The sequence below is a fragment of the Notothenia coriiceps genome, unplaced genomic scaffold (assembly GCF_000735185.1).
Source record: "Notothenia coriiceps isolate Sejong01 unplaced genomic scaffold, NC01 NC01_scaffold00009970, whole genome shotgun sequence".
NCBI lineage: Eukaryota > Metazoa > Chordata > Actinopteri > Perciformes > Nototheniidae > Notothenia > Notothenia coriiceps.
Window position 1 is genome coordinate 245427 of NW_011342671.1, and position 16811 is coordinate 262237.

A 16811-nucleotide genomic window follows, 5' to 3' on the forward strand; every position below is an offset into this window, starting at 1 on the left:
ATAAAAAAGGCATGTCGTCGAAGTGAAGTTGTTCAAAAATATCTAGTTAATACGACGACAACAACAACAACAACAACACAAACAATGATACAAATAATTTAAAATAATAATAGCATTGTAATAATAATAATAATAATAATAATAATAATAATATAATAATAATAATAATAGTAAGAAGAATGCATTACAGTACAATAAACAATAAAAACTATTTAAGTAGGAATACAAATATTGAAAGTAATATTAACAACAACAAAAATAAAATAATAAAAAATATTATTATTATTATAATAAAAATACAAATAAACAAGTGGTTCATTGTCTCAAATGTTTTCAATTACTTGCAAATGTGTACCACTAAAGTACTAGGTCCCTGTTTTTTACGATACACAATCTTGTGTTCTAATATTATTTTCTATGGTGCATTTACTAAATAGTAGACAAGTAGGAAAATGGTTGTATAACTAGTATAGTATACTGAGTCCCAATAGTAATATAATGTGTGTACATAAGCCAATACTGTACAAATGTTTTCAATTAACTGCCAAACTAGAGACACAGAAGGTTTCTCATTTCTCTAATTCCCCTCCTCGACTCCCCTCCTCGACTCCTATCCTCGTGTCTTAGTCCCGCCCACAGGAGATGCGAGCGGAGGAGTCGAGGAGGGGAACCGAGGAGAGAGGAGGGGAAGCAGCAGGCGGTTAGAGAATTGAGAAACCTTCACAGTTGCACTGACATCATTGGTTGATTATGTAATTGTTGGTTTTTAAAGAATATAAATAATTATTTTGCTTGGTACACTCATATTCTAACACCGTTTGTTCTCCTGACGTGAAAATACATTTTACACTATTATTTTGAAGATTTCTGCCTGAATTTCCGGTGTTGTTATGGTTACCACTGAATGAATTGACGGAACTACTGCAGGCGCCAGAGTCCCCATGTCCCTCCTCCCCTCCCCGGGCAAAGATGACATCATCCGTAGTACAAGATGACTCGTGCAACAGGAGGGTTAGACGTGGATCTCTGAAAACAAATTAAAAACCCATTAACTTTACATCTGAACTGTCAGCTGCTTCAGGCTGTGAGGTGTGTTTTTGTGTCAAATATTATGTGTTATTCAGCACAATAGTGCCTCTAATTTAGGGTCTATATTGTGTTTTTTTTTATTGTTTTATTTTGAAAGATAAAGATACTGTTGACATTATTTGAATACATCTACTCAAGTATTGTAGTTAAGCAACATTTTTGCAGTATTTATACTCTGCTTTATGCTTCTACTCCGCAAGGGAAATACTGTAACCTACTTTAGGAGTCTAGCCTGCTACAGTCTGCAGTGCAGCAAAAAATGGCACTATATACCAGCTGAGGTTCTTCTTCACAAAAAAAAAACAGTAAATATTTTACTGTTTAACAATTCCGAATAGGAAAAATTGAATATTCAGTAAGTTAACTTTCTTCTTAGTCAAACTGTAATTATCAGTGACAGGCTCTCTGAACTATTGTGACTCATGGGTTTGTCAAATTAAAGGTTTATTTCCATTTTGTCACACATGGGAAAAAATAAACAAGTTCAAAGCAAATGGGAAAAATCTGATTTTATTTTTTAAGCTGGTACATATTATCCCTCTACCTATATACATCATCTCTCTAAACAAATAGTTAATGGATAGAAACATAAAAATAAAACATCTGATAAGGCCATACGACTTATAGCCAATGTTGTTTTCAAAAATATAAGGATAATCTAAATAACAACATAACATAACAAAATGGTACAAAAGAGGTATACGTTACATTTAAGGGCCTATAATGTTCCTTGACACTTCTACAAGGATCAAATTTAGTGCATTTGAAGAAAATAAAATCTCTAAATAAGGCATATGTGTGACATTTATCACATCTTACTATACCAAGACATTTACAGAGAACAGATTGCTGACTCCTCTTAAGGATGACAAATAAAAACGTAGTTAAATCAAACAATATGATCCTTTCTCCTTATTTTTTTTTACACAGCACAAGTGCAACACTTTATTGTAAAGTCAAAAATAAAACAAATGTATGAGCACATTCAATGAACAGATATTACAAATCAAAGGCTAACCACAGAGCATGTGTAACCGTCTCTAAGTGCCTAAGGTGTCGTCATTCATTCATCGTTAACACAGGAAGTAAAGCAATGCAGACTCAACTGATTGAGTCCAGAGCTATAAAAGGTCCATTCCTTTTTTTGTTACTCCCTACATGCTTATTGTATGTACAGACATGAATTTAATGATATTTTTTTGTTTATCTTCTTTTTAGTTTTTTTCTTTTGACAGATTACCATCCATATGCCACAACAGCATCTCTTTGGTTTCCTCACATTCTTTACTGCAATCCGGTCTACTGCAACCTCCTTTAAAATATATGATTGTGAAACTGCGGGAGCCTTTTTTATGTTCTTTTTTTTTTACAAAAGGGCCATTCACGGCATGACATGAAAATGAACAATCCATTAAAAGGATTGAGTAGCGATCCAGTCTCAAACATAAACAGGGAAAAAAAACACTACATGGGTTTAATTCTCACTGGCAACCGTCACAAACAGCAGGTCTGGGAGGAAGAGTGTGACTTCTCTTATGATGTCACTGGAAATCTTTTAGTCACATGAAACTATATGGGATCCTGGGTTGGGTTGAAGTGGGTCCAGTCTGGTGTGATGAAGGTGCTTTGACCCAAGTCTTCTCTATGACAAAGGTTTTTTTTTTCTCCCACCGCGTCATCAGGTCCAGGGTTGAGGGAGTTTGGAGGGACTGTGGGAAGGACCCTGAAGCGCCGTCCCTGTTATAGCGGTGGCTTCAACACAGTGTCATGTCTCTGTCCCCGGCCCAGCCAGTGGGATGACGAACACAGTGATGTCATCGCCTGAGCCCAGTCTTTCGTTGGGAAGCCGCCAGCCGCGCTCCTTCAGGACGCCTCGAGACCTCATCAACAGGTCCTGGGCTGCCAGGGTGTACCTGTGCCACACAGAATGCAGGAAAACAGTCATTACTGCTGTGAAAAACACTGTAATTTAGGACAAGAACAAACACACACACTCTAAAAACAGACTCATATTCAACCTGAATTTTTTTCTTTTTTCCTTTACTAAATATAGACTCTTTTTCAACCAAGTAAATATTTTGTTGTTGCTTTAGCAGATATAAGCTTTATGAATTCAGAGAGCCTAACATCAGTTTGCAGCTACCCAGGAATATACAGTTCACAAAGCCGGTCTGTGTATGCTTGAGGAACTTGAGCTTTAGGACAGCAGTGTCATGTTGAAAGAGGTTTCTTCTATCTCCTATTGAAGGCGTCAGATAACATAACATTAACTTTTGTACAGTGGCCACTAAGAAAGTGATACATCATTAATCTGAAGGGTGACACTTTAGATGGTCAACCTATAAACACACATATATACATATATATAGGTTGACTATATGAGTTTAACTTGTCCATTGTGACACTGATCAAGACATCACTATTTGTATTACTATGCAGTATATCAACTATTAATAAAGGTTTATTACTTAGTATCATGTAACTGATAAAATGTTGTTTGTGTAGCTGTCAACTACATTCACTCCTTAATATAATATATAAGTGTCTTCATAGGCAAAGTAAAAATTGTAAAAAATACTGTACACTGACACATGTAAAAATGTACTTAAATCATCTTATCAGAATCTGATTGAGAATCAGAATTCCCTTATAAGTCCAGCAGTAGAAAATGTACAGCGCGACAGAAAAAGTGACATAGCAGGTAACAAAGGCAAGCAATAATAAAGAATACGCTAAGATTAAGTCTTAAATATAGAGAAAATGCACACATTGGTAATATAGAAATAACTACAGATAAGGTTAATTAAAATGCTTCATTTACAATACTCCTCTTGTTTTACAAAGTAGTTATACAGTTAAAAGGAAGTGTTAGCAAGCCAAAGCTATACCTTATACTATATATTCTACATATTATACAATCACTAAAAGCCCAATTTGGCATGAAACCTGTGTGTTTGTCACCACCTAGTGGACATACTGAGTACTGCTTTACATGATTTATGAGACTGGGGCTTTCATGTAGATTTACGTTCACACGGCACATGATAGAATATATAGGCAGAACAAAAGCCTAATGTAAAGGATTATTTATCATACCTCATGGGATCAGAGGGGTCACAGCAGGATAAGTAGGCTGACACAGCATCTGCCACTTCCCTGTCCGTGGTGACGTCCCACAATCCATCTGTGCCCATGACTAAGACGTCGTTTGGGCCGTGTTTGTTTTCATCCATATTATAAACCTTCACCTGTGACGGGAAAAGTATTATGAATGAACAGTTTTGAATAAATAAGAAAATGTTTTGTGTACAGTACTGGAAGATTAGCAAATAATAACAAAGCTTTATTTATATAGCAATTTTCATTAAGCAGGTGTAGCTCAAAGTGCTGTACAAAATAGCACACATTACAAATTAAAACAAAGAACAAGAAATTCCACTCATATCAGATGGTAAGACCTTTTTTGGAAACATGCAGCTGCATAATATAACATTTTAACAATAAATAATAATAACAATGTATGCTGGCATGAAAGGGAACAAGCTCCACTACAGAATTAAAGCTGCTCCAGTTCATACCATTTTTTTGAGTGACATAAAACAAAATTAAATGAAACATTTGGATCAGTTCAATAAATTGATGCCTGATAATATTCCTGTATTGGTGAGCTGAGAAGCGCTTGAAACAGAAATGAGAGGTGGAGAGTATTTTAACTTCATGAAACAAAATAAGAAATCATGTTCTGAGAAGCAAGGTACTGCCAAAAAAATTATAATTAGTGCACTAGTAAGTATTTTACAAATAGATTCAACTGCCTGATGTATTATAGCCCATGCATATTGTAATTTTTATCTAATGGAAAAATAAATGAGTTCATGAAAACCAAGATATATTTAGATATTGGCATGTCAGGGATTATTATGTATTGTATTTACTGAGGGCTCCAGAGTGTTTGGTTGGTTTACATAATCAGAATAATTTAAGAACTGTATCAGGGATTAAACATGAACTCAATCACAACTGCATATGAGATTTAACCTGTGTTGGGAAGTTTTTGTTTCCACAGATACAAGCTTCCCAGTACGAGGACTTATTTCAGTTTTTGGGAAATTGTATCTTGTGTCATCGCAGAAGTAACTGTTTTAACAAATAACTTCATGGACTAAGAATACAAAATGTATGAGCATGGTTGTAAAGAAAAACGTTTTCTTTTTGCATAAAGACTAAGGTAGAGACGATATTTACGTTACAATATGGATATAAATACCGTGCAGGTTAAAAGACCACTGGGTTCCCATGCTTTGTTGATTATTGTTTTTTCTGTTCTATGTGAAACATCTTTTAAATAAAACTGGAAAAAGGTATTGCCCCACTAAACTAATCTGTTTCTTTGCCTCATAGTCGAGTCTGCAGTATGGCAGCAAAAGCACATTATGAGTCACAGCTTTGAACGGCTGAAAAAGCAAAGCCCAGGGCCCAAAAGCTGCTCAAATGGATCCTAAATTCTCTCAGGTGGCTGAAGCAGCGATGCAGAGGCGACTCCCCCGACATCACTGATAACCAAAGCTGCTTCTGAGTCCTCACACTCACCTCAGGGACGCAGGACAGGAAGGGCTTGATGTAAATGTTGGAGTTGTAAACCTTCAGCTCATGATCTCCCAGCCCACGGGTCACTCCGATTGTGGCCATGACACGTGCCTACACACACACACACACACACACACACACACACACACACACACACACACACACACACACACACACACACACACGTTAATGTTCTGGTTGTGAATCAGTTCTAGGAAAATCCACTTATAGGGGATTATGCTGTCAGACAATAAGGAAAATGCTGACTTGATCTCATTTATCAAATAAATTGTAGTCAACATGTATTCTCTGTGGAGATTCTGTGTATTCATGGGGTTTTACATTTTACTTGTTTCTTACCTTTTTACCCTCTCCATAAATCAGGGGGAATTTCAGATCATCTTCAACTATCGTCTTATAGGCCCTGCAACAAAACAACCAGCAGATCTCAGATGTAGGTAACTGAAACACATTATTCAGCAACAATTATGATAAGTAATTCATTGTTTTATTATTCTTTTTCAAATCAAATACAAATAATAAGTTTGTTAAAGATAGCTTGTTTTTTTGGTGTGTTTTTCTTATCATTATAACATTGAAACTTCAAATCAAACTAATTATTTGTGGTTCATTTTTTGGTCAGAAAAATAGCAATTTGATCAAGTCAATTTGAGCTCTGGGATTTGTACGAATGGATATACAAATTGATTCATCAATAAAAACAAAAAAAAGCTGCTGCTGCTTTTGATTGATTTATATTATTTAATTGCTTTATTGGGTGAATACAGTTTGGAGAATTCTGAACACTCCAAACTCTAAAAAGTTAAACAACTATAGGACGTCTGATACAGAGTTCATGAAAAGTGATTAACTGTCAGACATGTGATTAGAAAGGATCTCCAGGATTACCAGCCAGTCATGGTGTGGTCTCTGTAGAGCATCTTTTTGCCCAGCTCACTGTGCTGGATCCTACGCGGGAACTCAATGTGAGTGAACTCATTACCCAGGAGCTCTGGCCTCAGGAAGCCCTGGAGTGACACACACAGTTGGGCAAGGTTAAATAAACTGCAGAAAAGATGCTTTACTTGAAGAAGACCTGCAGTATACTGCATTGTTAGGCACAAAGCAGATCTGTTTTCTTTAGCAGCAAACATCATCCGCCCACTCTGTGACTCATAACAGCCTACCGATGCACGTCAGATTATTTCAGCACTGTATCGGATTTCCTCCCTCGTCTTCATGTTGTCTGCTTATCATGCTCAACATTACTGTTTGCAAAACCTCATTTGACTTGATATTCATTACTTTTACAGCTTTCCATGCACTTATGCACTTACAAGATCAGTTAACCCTTTTTTAAAACAAAATCCAGGCAGTTGTTGTATGTTTCTGTTGGTTAAATAATTGTAGAAATGTAAAAATATAAAACAGAAGTTTACCAGATACTGTAGCCGCTGTCTCTCTGACTCAGGTGTGAATTCATTTGTCATGGGAATAACCTCATTATTTCTTATGATTATGGCCCTACAGACAAAGGGGAAGGGGGAGACACAATTGAGATGGATCACACAGTATAACATTTACATTTCTTTAATTGTTTTATACATATGATGTTATATGAGTAGTTTGGTTAGTGTTTGTAGGAGAAGCTGCAGGAACAGAAAGTGAACCCCAGGGGGCACAAGAAGCTATGACTGAGAACATTTTCCACATAAAGCTCCACACACTGTACAGTGGAGAGCTAAAGAGATGTACAGTTTATTTTCTGCAGTCTGCAGTAGAAGTTGTATCAGTTGTCTCACCTGCTATCTCCAGCATTGGCTACGTAGAGCTTCCCCATTAAATTAATGGCAGCTAAGGCACAACACCCACCAGAGATGGCATATGATGCTTTTTCCTTTTCAATTAGGTCATCCTGAAATACAAAGAGAAAATCTAAGTGAAAAGAAAAGGCCACGAAACCTCTGTGGTTTAAGAGCCCACTTTGCCTCATCACCCTGAATAGCTCATTATTCATGAATATTCATCCAAACCAAACAGCCCTGCTGATGGAGAGAAACAAGGAGGCTTTGAGGAATACATTACCTGCACTGTGGGTTATAATCATCTACACAAGACAGCGGGTGCATCAGAGGAGAGTAAGACTGGATGAGACAGAGGAGATTTGGCCTATTTGCCCAAATGCAATCCTCAAGTGTTCTGTAGTTATCCAAAAACAAGAAGAGCTAAAGGTTTAAAAAGTTTGAATCTGCAGAAATGCTTGCAGCTCTGTGAGGCTGCATGATCAACTCTGAGATGCTCAGAATGACGATGGTTATTGTTTACCATGTTATCCTTCTTAGTTTAGCGTTTTAGCACATTTACCAATTTTATGGTTATTAATTCAAAGTTCTTGAGATGTTAATCATAATTGTATTTTGTGTCTCTACTGTGACATGTTTACATGCTTTAATGTTCCAAAAGCTCTTTGTTTTTCTCATTCTGCCTGTGCTGCAGCACCTCTTTTCACCCTCTGTCTGAAACCAGAGCCCTGTCTGCTCTGATTGGTTAGCTGGCCGGCTCTGTTGTGATTGGTCAACCTCTTAGAGGTGTCCTGCCCCTTAGCAACACGTACAATGCGTTGAAGCGCTAGCCAATAGAAGTGTAAGTGTTAAATAGTGATGTAGACCATTTATATGCACACAAACCTATACAACACACTACAGGAAAGGGCCCTTTTAAATCCTGATCAAATTGGAGGATAATTTCATCTTCTAAAAAACAGTACTGTTGTTCTTCAAAATAAATGTTTTCATAAATACCTCTAGCAGCTAACACATTGATGTCTTGTTTTCTCACAGTTTGTTAGTGAAACATCTGCTCACCATCTGTGAGAAGGCGGTCTCTATGACTCCCATCACCAGGCTCTCCAAGCTGACAACCTTCTCCATGTGAAAGCGTACTGACGAGTCGGTGACAGCATCGGGGTCTTCTGTATCCTGCGCCGCCCCCTTCTTTGAGTCCGCCTGGTACGAGCTGCCGTTCTTGGCCAGGCAGATCGGAGGTGCACTGGTGGGATTCTCCAGCAGGTGGCAGATTTCTCCCAAACGGTCTCTGATGAGGCGGTGAAGAAGCTTGGAGGCCACGATGGCGGCTCCAGAACCTGCATGTCCATCAAAAACGCCGAAGTAGTGCATAGGGATTCCTGTACCATCCTGGAAGAAAACATACAAATGTATAAAGTATATGTTGTAAAGAATAGATGTAGTGATAAAAATGAAATATAGAAAAAGTAAAGACCCTATCAATATGATGGTAACATTCTTTTGATTTGTTTTAATGCTAAGCAATAGGATTAGTTCATTTCAGGTGTCACTAAACCAGAGTTGCAACAAGTCTATATTAAATATTATAGGAAAGCTGGCAAAAAAAACTTCTATGATGAATATGGCAAAATAAAATATGGAACACAAATGTGCAAAACCCATAAAGTCGAAGTAATATTGACCTACAAGGGTTCTGTGATGTTTCTTTAAATGATCAACACAAGTGATGCAGAGACTCTAATGAACTGATCTAACAGGATGCAATGAGTAATGATGGGCGTTACCATCTTTGTGTTTGCTGGCATGTTTACAAGCAGAGTTGGCGTGAGTGACTGACTAACAGATGAACAGCAACAAGACACCTGCTAACTGCTCTAATGCTACACCCACATGGGGAGGGGTGCAGCAAGGGATGACGTAATTAATGTACAACTAAAGGGAATGTGTGTGTGTTGGTTGTGGTGTGTCTGTGTGTGCGTAGAGGAATAGTCAGTGTTTCCCCTATATATACAAAAAGCGGTGGCACATTTTTTTAAATGTTATTAAAATAATAATAAGTGGTGCCCCCTAGCCCTCGCGGCAACTATTTGTAACACTATTTGTGTTACTGTATGTTCAATAAATGTGTATTTGACTAAATCTTGAGACATTGCCACTGTATGTACTAGGCCTCAAGAGCCTTTCTTGTGCTGGCAGACACATAGAAACATATAGGCGGGGCGCACTTCGCACGCAAAAAAAACTCACACTTAGCTGGGCCCGCGTGCCTTAGCACCGCTGCTATGACTCCATCCTAGGGGAAACACTGATAGTACATCTAAAACATCTAAACCATCTTCTATCACTAGTTTAATTATGTCAAGAAAAGGAATCACTATCTGGATTGTGTGCTTAACAAAATACGTCAATGCTCAGCTTGATCTTACACTTTAAACCGGCAACAACAAATGTTTTGGACACTTGAGGGCAGTGACAACATATAGAGATCTTTTCAGTTAATATTTTTAAGATGTAAGCAATCAGTTGCCTATTTATGCGTTCTGCAGAGATGTTGCCTCATTATCATTGATTTAGAATCAAGTTGATTTTCCATTTTTAGCTTTGATTTTGGTCCCAACCAACTACAGATTTAAGTCTTTGGCCGTTGAGCGTCAGACATTTGGATGAGTGGTATACTAAGTGAAAGATTACAAGGACTTCAAAACCAAAATGATACAAAATGCAACACTTCTGTCTATCAGATAACAACAATCATGCTAATATGATTTCATTGCACTAATGTTTTTATTATTGTTGATTGGAGCTGCCAGACTGTTCATCTCACACTCCTGTTCTGATGTGAAGGAGATTGTCTCTTCGCTCACCCCGTTGTCCTCCAGCAGGGAGGAGTTGCGGTTTTTGCCGCTCGGCTTCTTCACAAACAGCTTCTCACAACAGCCCTGGTCCTCGTTCAGCATGCTCTTCCCCGCATTGATCACCCTGATGGAGAGAGACCAAAGTGAGTCAGATGATTTATAGTGTTTTCTACCTCTAACCACATGAAATTATAATAGCAGCCAAAATAATGGAGAGAGTGGAAGACAGGGAAAAAATGCGGGACAGGATGCCGTCATGTCCCAGAGGGAACTTGCAGGAGGGATTAAGTGTTTTTATTATGAGCCGATTCCTGCAAAGGATAATAGCTTCAGAGTAATGCACTGTTTCATATTCTGGCAGCATCATCTAGCCTGGTATGGACTGCAGCAGTGTTCACCGGCGGGACCAATGCGGAACACAAAAATAGTGGTGAAGCTGCAGAAAATCTGCTACGTAGCTCTATGAGAAATAGTATTTCATAACAATGTATGCTCAAACTATCTCAATGTAAAAAAATGTTGGTGCATTATACACTTTTTTAGGTTTCTGGATGTATTTTTTAAACAGAAAATTATTCAATTATTCCAGTACATTATTGAAAACAATAATCAGGTTTTTAATAATTGCTTGACTTGTGTTTTCTTATAGCCTACGGATTAAGGAGATTATGTTATGGCTATATGTTAATATCCACAATGATAATCTCTTTGCACCATTTATTCATAGCACTATTAATAATCTCAGTTTTTCCTTTTCATTCGTTTTTTAAGTAAACGGAAATGTCTGCCAGGGAAGACATACGCACACAAATCCAAACCACAACAGCATGTTTTTCAAAATGGTTAGCTGTAGTGTTTGCAATCTGTAGCCTACTGACAGGAGTTAAACAAACAAACATCTGCTGGCTTGGACCTTTAAGCTGCACATTAGGCAGACTTGGGAAGGCTGCAGTTTGGACTTCATGCTGGCATATTACATAACATTGTCATTTTCAATTATAGATAAAAGCCACATTAGCTGGATAATATGGCTTAATGCCTATCGAGCAATTCCAGTAATCCAAGTAGTGTCATTAAGACTCCGTCAGAAACTTTTACAGAGAAAGGATTAGTTCTTCATCAGTTCTAGGATCTTTAAAGGAAGGGAAAAGAGAAAGAGGGTAAATATGAGGGACAAGCAGTGACAGCGGAAGAGGAAAAACTGGACAGTCACACAAAAGAGACGAAGGAAATCTGGAGTAAAAATCTCATCCAAATAAGACCTCTGACCTCTCAGTTTCTGAACCGCTGAGCTGATTAAAATCACTGTGGAAAATGGTTGCTGTTTGGCCCAAAGCTCTGATATCAGCTCAGCAGAAATGAGGCAAAAAATGCAACTGCTTCCCAAATCTGGATTATAAAAAGCCCTTTTACTGTCTAATCAGTTGAAAGCAGGAGACAGGCTCCTAAGTGTCCTGCACTCGTTCCCTGCATCAGGACTAATGACAGAGAAGAATTTAAAGTCCCCTGCTCATCGTCTTAACTCTCTGCCAAGGCCACAAGTTGGCATGAAATAAAGAGTATGTTTTTTTATTGGCTGTTATTGGATGCATCCACCATTAGAGTCTAGGAGTAAGTTGAGCTAGCTAAAAAAAAGGCAAACACAATACCATTTATAAAGTTGTGTCCTATAAAGTGATTATTCTATAAAATGGCCTCACATTGTGGCATTTAGGGTAAACATATTTTGTGTAAGTTAAGTTTATATTATCGAACTAAATGTCAAATTTGTGGAATTGAAGTCCTTTGTTTACTTGCGACAGTGACATCACTGTGTAACACTCGCGCTTCTATTGGCTAGGCCTTCAACACATTAAGCTAAGGTGCAGGACATCTCTAAGCAGTTGACTAATCACAACAGAGCCAGCCAGCTAAACAATCAGAGCAGACTGGTTGTTTCAGACAGAGGGTGAAAAGAGAACAGGCAGTTTTAAAAAAATAAAGCACTTTTATTTTTTTTTGGCACAAAATACAAAAATGAAGCTGAAAATAGGCTTAATAGGGCCCCTTTAAGGAAAGACTAGGTTGAACATGAAAGTAAATGCCTTCTGTCTACATGTTTGCAGTATAATAATGAAGTTTCACCTCCACCACAGCAAAGAATCAGCTGTATTCTCTGTTTTGAAAGCAGTCACATGCGCTCAATGAGCTATAATTGAACACCATGTCTGCGGCGTGGGAGGATGTGATTCAAAATCAGAAGCTCAAGCATTTCTAAATTGTGACATAACTCTTTAGCATATCTCTGTTTCGGTCATATGTTTCAGTAACTTGTGACTTGAAATAACTTTAGTAATTTTTGTAAAACAGTATATTAGGCAAGGAAAGCTCAAAAGAGGAAGTTGAGAGTTCCAGTGAAATCTATGATTGCAGCAGACGGGCCTTTTCTCGTTATAAATGTGATGAATATGTCTGTGGTGTTTTTAGACATCTTCTCTCAGGAAAAGAAGCCAGATTCTTTAGCGAAAAGAACGACTGTGGTTAGAAAATGTTGCAATTCACCTCGTGTCTTATCAACCCCTGCAACTCAATAAACGCTGATGAAGTTTTGTGGTTCAGTCAGACGCAAACCAATGGTTCATCTGAATGATTACACCTATAAAATAATCCTTTTAGATTTGGGTAGTTGATAATTTCCATAAAAAAAATTTACTTTTTGAATTATTGGCTGTTGTAGCTCTGATGTGTGGTTTTATGTGTCATGATGCTTTATGAATAAATAGTAGTTAAAATGGATATAAAAAAACAAGAACTCTGTACTAGTTTGAGGAGTCTGTCGATTAATTAGATGCACACCACAGGACAGACACATTTAAGGGTAATAGACTGGAAAGTTTGAGAGGATTTGGGAAATTTGAATGTTTTAAAAGATGAATTGCTGGTGGCTGCTAAGCTATGTTGTATTAGGTGGAGGTGAGCAGCTAAACAAACACTGCAGGCCTGTGCGATGTCTTCTCTCGTAAGAAGGAGAGTCATAGTCTGAATTCCTTTTCAGGGAGAGGAGGTTGCTCGTCATGTTTGTGAGGTACATGGTGCAATGCTGAAATAAAATTCCTATTAAAGTAATCACAGCTTCTGTGGTAAGTTGAAAATAGCTTAGAGCATAATGTAGATACTGCAATTAAAACCTGCTGCAAATACAACATGTGTGCAAAGTTTTTCTCCATGAAATAATTCTGTGAAAAAGTCATCCATTCTCTTATATCTGTTTATTGACGTCAGGAAAGGGCTTTGAATGATTTGTCCTGTACTTTAGTGCCTAACTTCTGTTTATTCATACATTATTAATAGGATCCCAAAATAGTTATTATATTATAGATACTAATGATTATGACTAATATAGGAACTCATGGAAAATATTATAGTATGAGTTATTAAAATGTGTCCCCACACATGTCTGGGCTTGAATAACAGATGATATCCATGAATAGATTTCCAAAATGAGTCTCTGCATCCTCACACTCTTTTATACTATCTTAGTGCTGGGCCTAAAAGCCTGACTCCATATTCAATTGTATTAAATAGCCATTTGACAAAAGCACTTTCAGCGGCTTACCGTAAGTGCACTCACTTGTTAATGCTGACACAATGTTGTACAGTGGCATTAGAGCATCAATTATACTCGTTATTATGAGCATCCAGAACCTGTGAAGGGCTAAAACTGCTGACGGACCTTAGGTTGACAATTACCTTGTAAACTTGAGCCTGTGTGTCTGTGAGTCAACAACAATGCTTAAAGCTTTAACTACCATACAAGGTACATCTGGATTGGTGAAAACAAACCAAAACAAACCAGAAAACTGTGCAGGCAAACACAACAACAAAAATAAATCATCAGTGCCACTATAATGACACTAATGAAGTGATTTCAAAGTGGAGAAGTTGCACAAAGTCCAACTGGACGGCATCCACCTCCACTTTTTGTTGTTGTTCCCACTCATTACAGCACCAGACAAATGCGATGACGCTGATAGATGCTCCAATACATAAACCTAGCTTTGTAAAGAATATTAGTGAGATTTGGGTGCGGCTGCACATTTTAATCCTCCCTGTTTTCATCAGCCCATGCACATCACACTTCATTCGACACCTTTTGGTGAATCAGAATAGTGTTATCAAGGCTGTATAAACCCTGTCACTCACTCAATCGACCACTCAATAAACACTGCCGTACATTCATCCAAGTGTACAATCTTTAAAACCTGATTACAGCAGTAATTTGGCATTAATGCTGTGGTAATTCTTGTAAATTACATATGTTTTCAGTCACATTGCTGTGTGATTACTTTTATGTTCGTTTTTGTCTGCTCACTTTGTGTTGCTTTAACGCTGATGGGTCTTGTTTTTCTAGATGTTTACACTGACAGCTGATGCATTATCAGATCAGCTGATTAGGTTGTGTCGTAAACAGCACTGCTAACGCTTTGATTACAGTTTTTTCGGCAACTTTTTAGAATGTAGACAAGAAATGATGACGTACACACTGACCTCCCTTTATGCATTATGGCTACCTTATTTGACCTTTCTTAGACAGCCAGAGACCCATATGTGACGTCACTTCTCGTCCCCATCCCCTTGAGACTCTCTGCATGAATCATCATTTTCTTTCCCAAATCGAGGCAGGCAGGGGGTATAGCCCACATTACTGTAGGACTGGAGCTATTCAGCCCTTCACATCTCCTCCTCCCTCCTCCTTTGGGAGAGTGGAATATGTGAAAGTGCTTTACCTCAGCTGGAATCGCCCCAACAGCAGATCCTGACCACAGTGTGAATGAAATTGTGCTGATCTGTTTCTAACTGTGTGATCACTGCAGGTGTAAAGGAGTGTAAACACACCTGCAGTAAAGCAAACAGATAAGGGATGAAGAGCGTGAAGAGCGTCCTTTCTGTACATTCATAAATAAAAGTGAATGGTCACTAAAATACCTTCTTTTTTTTAAAACAAATTATGAAACATCCTGGAGTATTAAATGAAAAAATATGAATGTTCATTGGAGACCTAGACTAAGTTGAAAACAACTGACATGATAAGACCACAAGCTCAGGGGCTCTTTGTGAATACACACAGGCAAACGATTGAAAAATGGAGCTCTCAAAGGTTTTTTGGAAAGTGGAAGCATCAAACAGGACGTGAATATAAGAGAATGCACAGACTGTACAGATTTGTTTGTATGAGCAGGTAGACATTTCCTGCTTTCACTTTTGTGCCCTCTGACAGTCTAGCACAAATCTTTAACTCGCCTTGAGGAGAAGCCTGTAGTCAAATATCCTTGTTCACAAACGACACTGTACGATAGGGAGCGTTTTCACAAATTACACACTGCTGCAAATAGGAACTCTGAGGTAGAAACTGTACAACAGCAAAAGGCCATATTGGCCATCATCTGGCTGCTGCAGTGCTCTTACAGCTGCTGAGGCTGCAGCAACACGGGCCTGACACTCAGGGGTAATACACATAAGCCTAATATTTGGTGAATGTCTTTTTTAGGGACATCTCGTCAATGAACGCTACTCACTCTGCGTATCCCGACCTCCAGGGAAGCCTGCTGTCTCTCTTTAACGTGAGCACCGGCCGTGAAGCGTGCTCCGTGGAGTACTGCAGGAGCTCCGGGGTGAGGTCCAAGAAATCCGGTCGGCCGTATGGGAAGCGCGGCGGCAGGCTGTCCGGTCCGCCGGGCTGCCCGCCACCTGGATGATGGTTGTGGTGGTGGTGGTGTCCGTGCGGCATCATGCCTCCCACCAGGCTGGACATGGCGTTTTTTACCTTACTGATCATCATCGGCACCGACACCAAAACAGCTCCGGATAGGAAATTAAACGCGATGCGATGTTACGTTTGAGAGAAAAGAACATGCACAGCCAGCGGTGAGAATCATTTCAGGAAGCGATTTTTTTTCTACCCCTCCTCGGCCCCATGTGACAGCTTTCGGGCAGGCAGACACGATGTTTTCCTCATTCAAACAGAATAAAACCCTCGCTGGCTGCGTGCAGCCTGTAATCCGGCTGATAACTCATCTCAGAAGGCAGGGCTTCACACGGGAATGTGCTGCCAGCCGTGAACACATCACACACATCCAAAAATATCAACTACAAGAAATATGTTTAGCAGCTTTATTCACAAAGATTAGCAGATGTTTATATGAAAGTCAGCCAAGGACATATAAAATATGCTACCATACATGTAGTAGATTATTCATTGGCACAATAATAAAGGGAACTCAAAAATATTTACTTTAACACATCAAAAAAGACTATACGAATCGTTTAATCAAAGCTAAAAAAACTCTTAATTATTCTGAAAAGACCCCAAAAGGAACATTATCTCTCAGATTGTTGAGTAATTGATTTTCGGATGACTGGTACATGTCAGTGAGTGGCTCACTTTCTAATAAACCACCAACTGCGGATGTTTAAATAAATTACACAAGGGTCACCA

At 38.5% G+C, this 16811-nt stretch overlaps 1 protein-coding gene across 1 annotated transcript; it reads right to left on the minus strand.

The window, feature by feature from the left end:
• Window positions 1-1583: 1583 nt before the first annotated feature.
• Window positions 1584-16397, minus strand: ppm1j (protein phosphatase, Mg2+/Mn2+ dependent, 1J). Its single transcript, XM_010771399.1, has 10 exons — window positions 15892-16397; window positions 10346-10460; window positions 8541-8870; window positions 7479-7591; window positions 7116-7200; window positions 6586-6704; window positions 6037-6100; window positions 5680-5787; window positions 4186-4337; window positions 1584-3002 (listed from the first exon to the last, which is right to left on the minus strand). The coding sequence occupies exons 1-10, from the start codon at window positions 16152-16154 to the stop codon at window positions 2855-2857; spliced, it is 1497 nt and encodes a 498-aa protein (XP_010769701.1). The 5' UTR covers window positions 16155-16397; the 3' UTR covers window positions 1584-2854.
• Window positions 16398-16811: the final 414 nt, after the last annotated feature.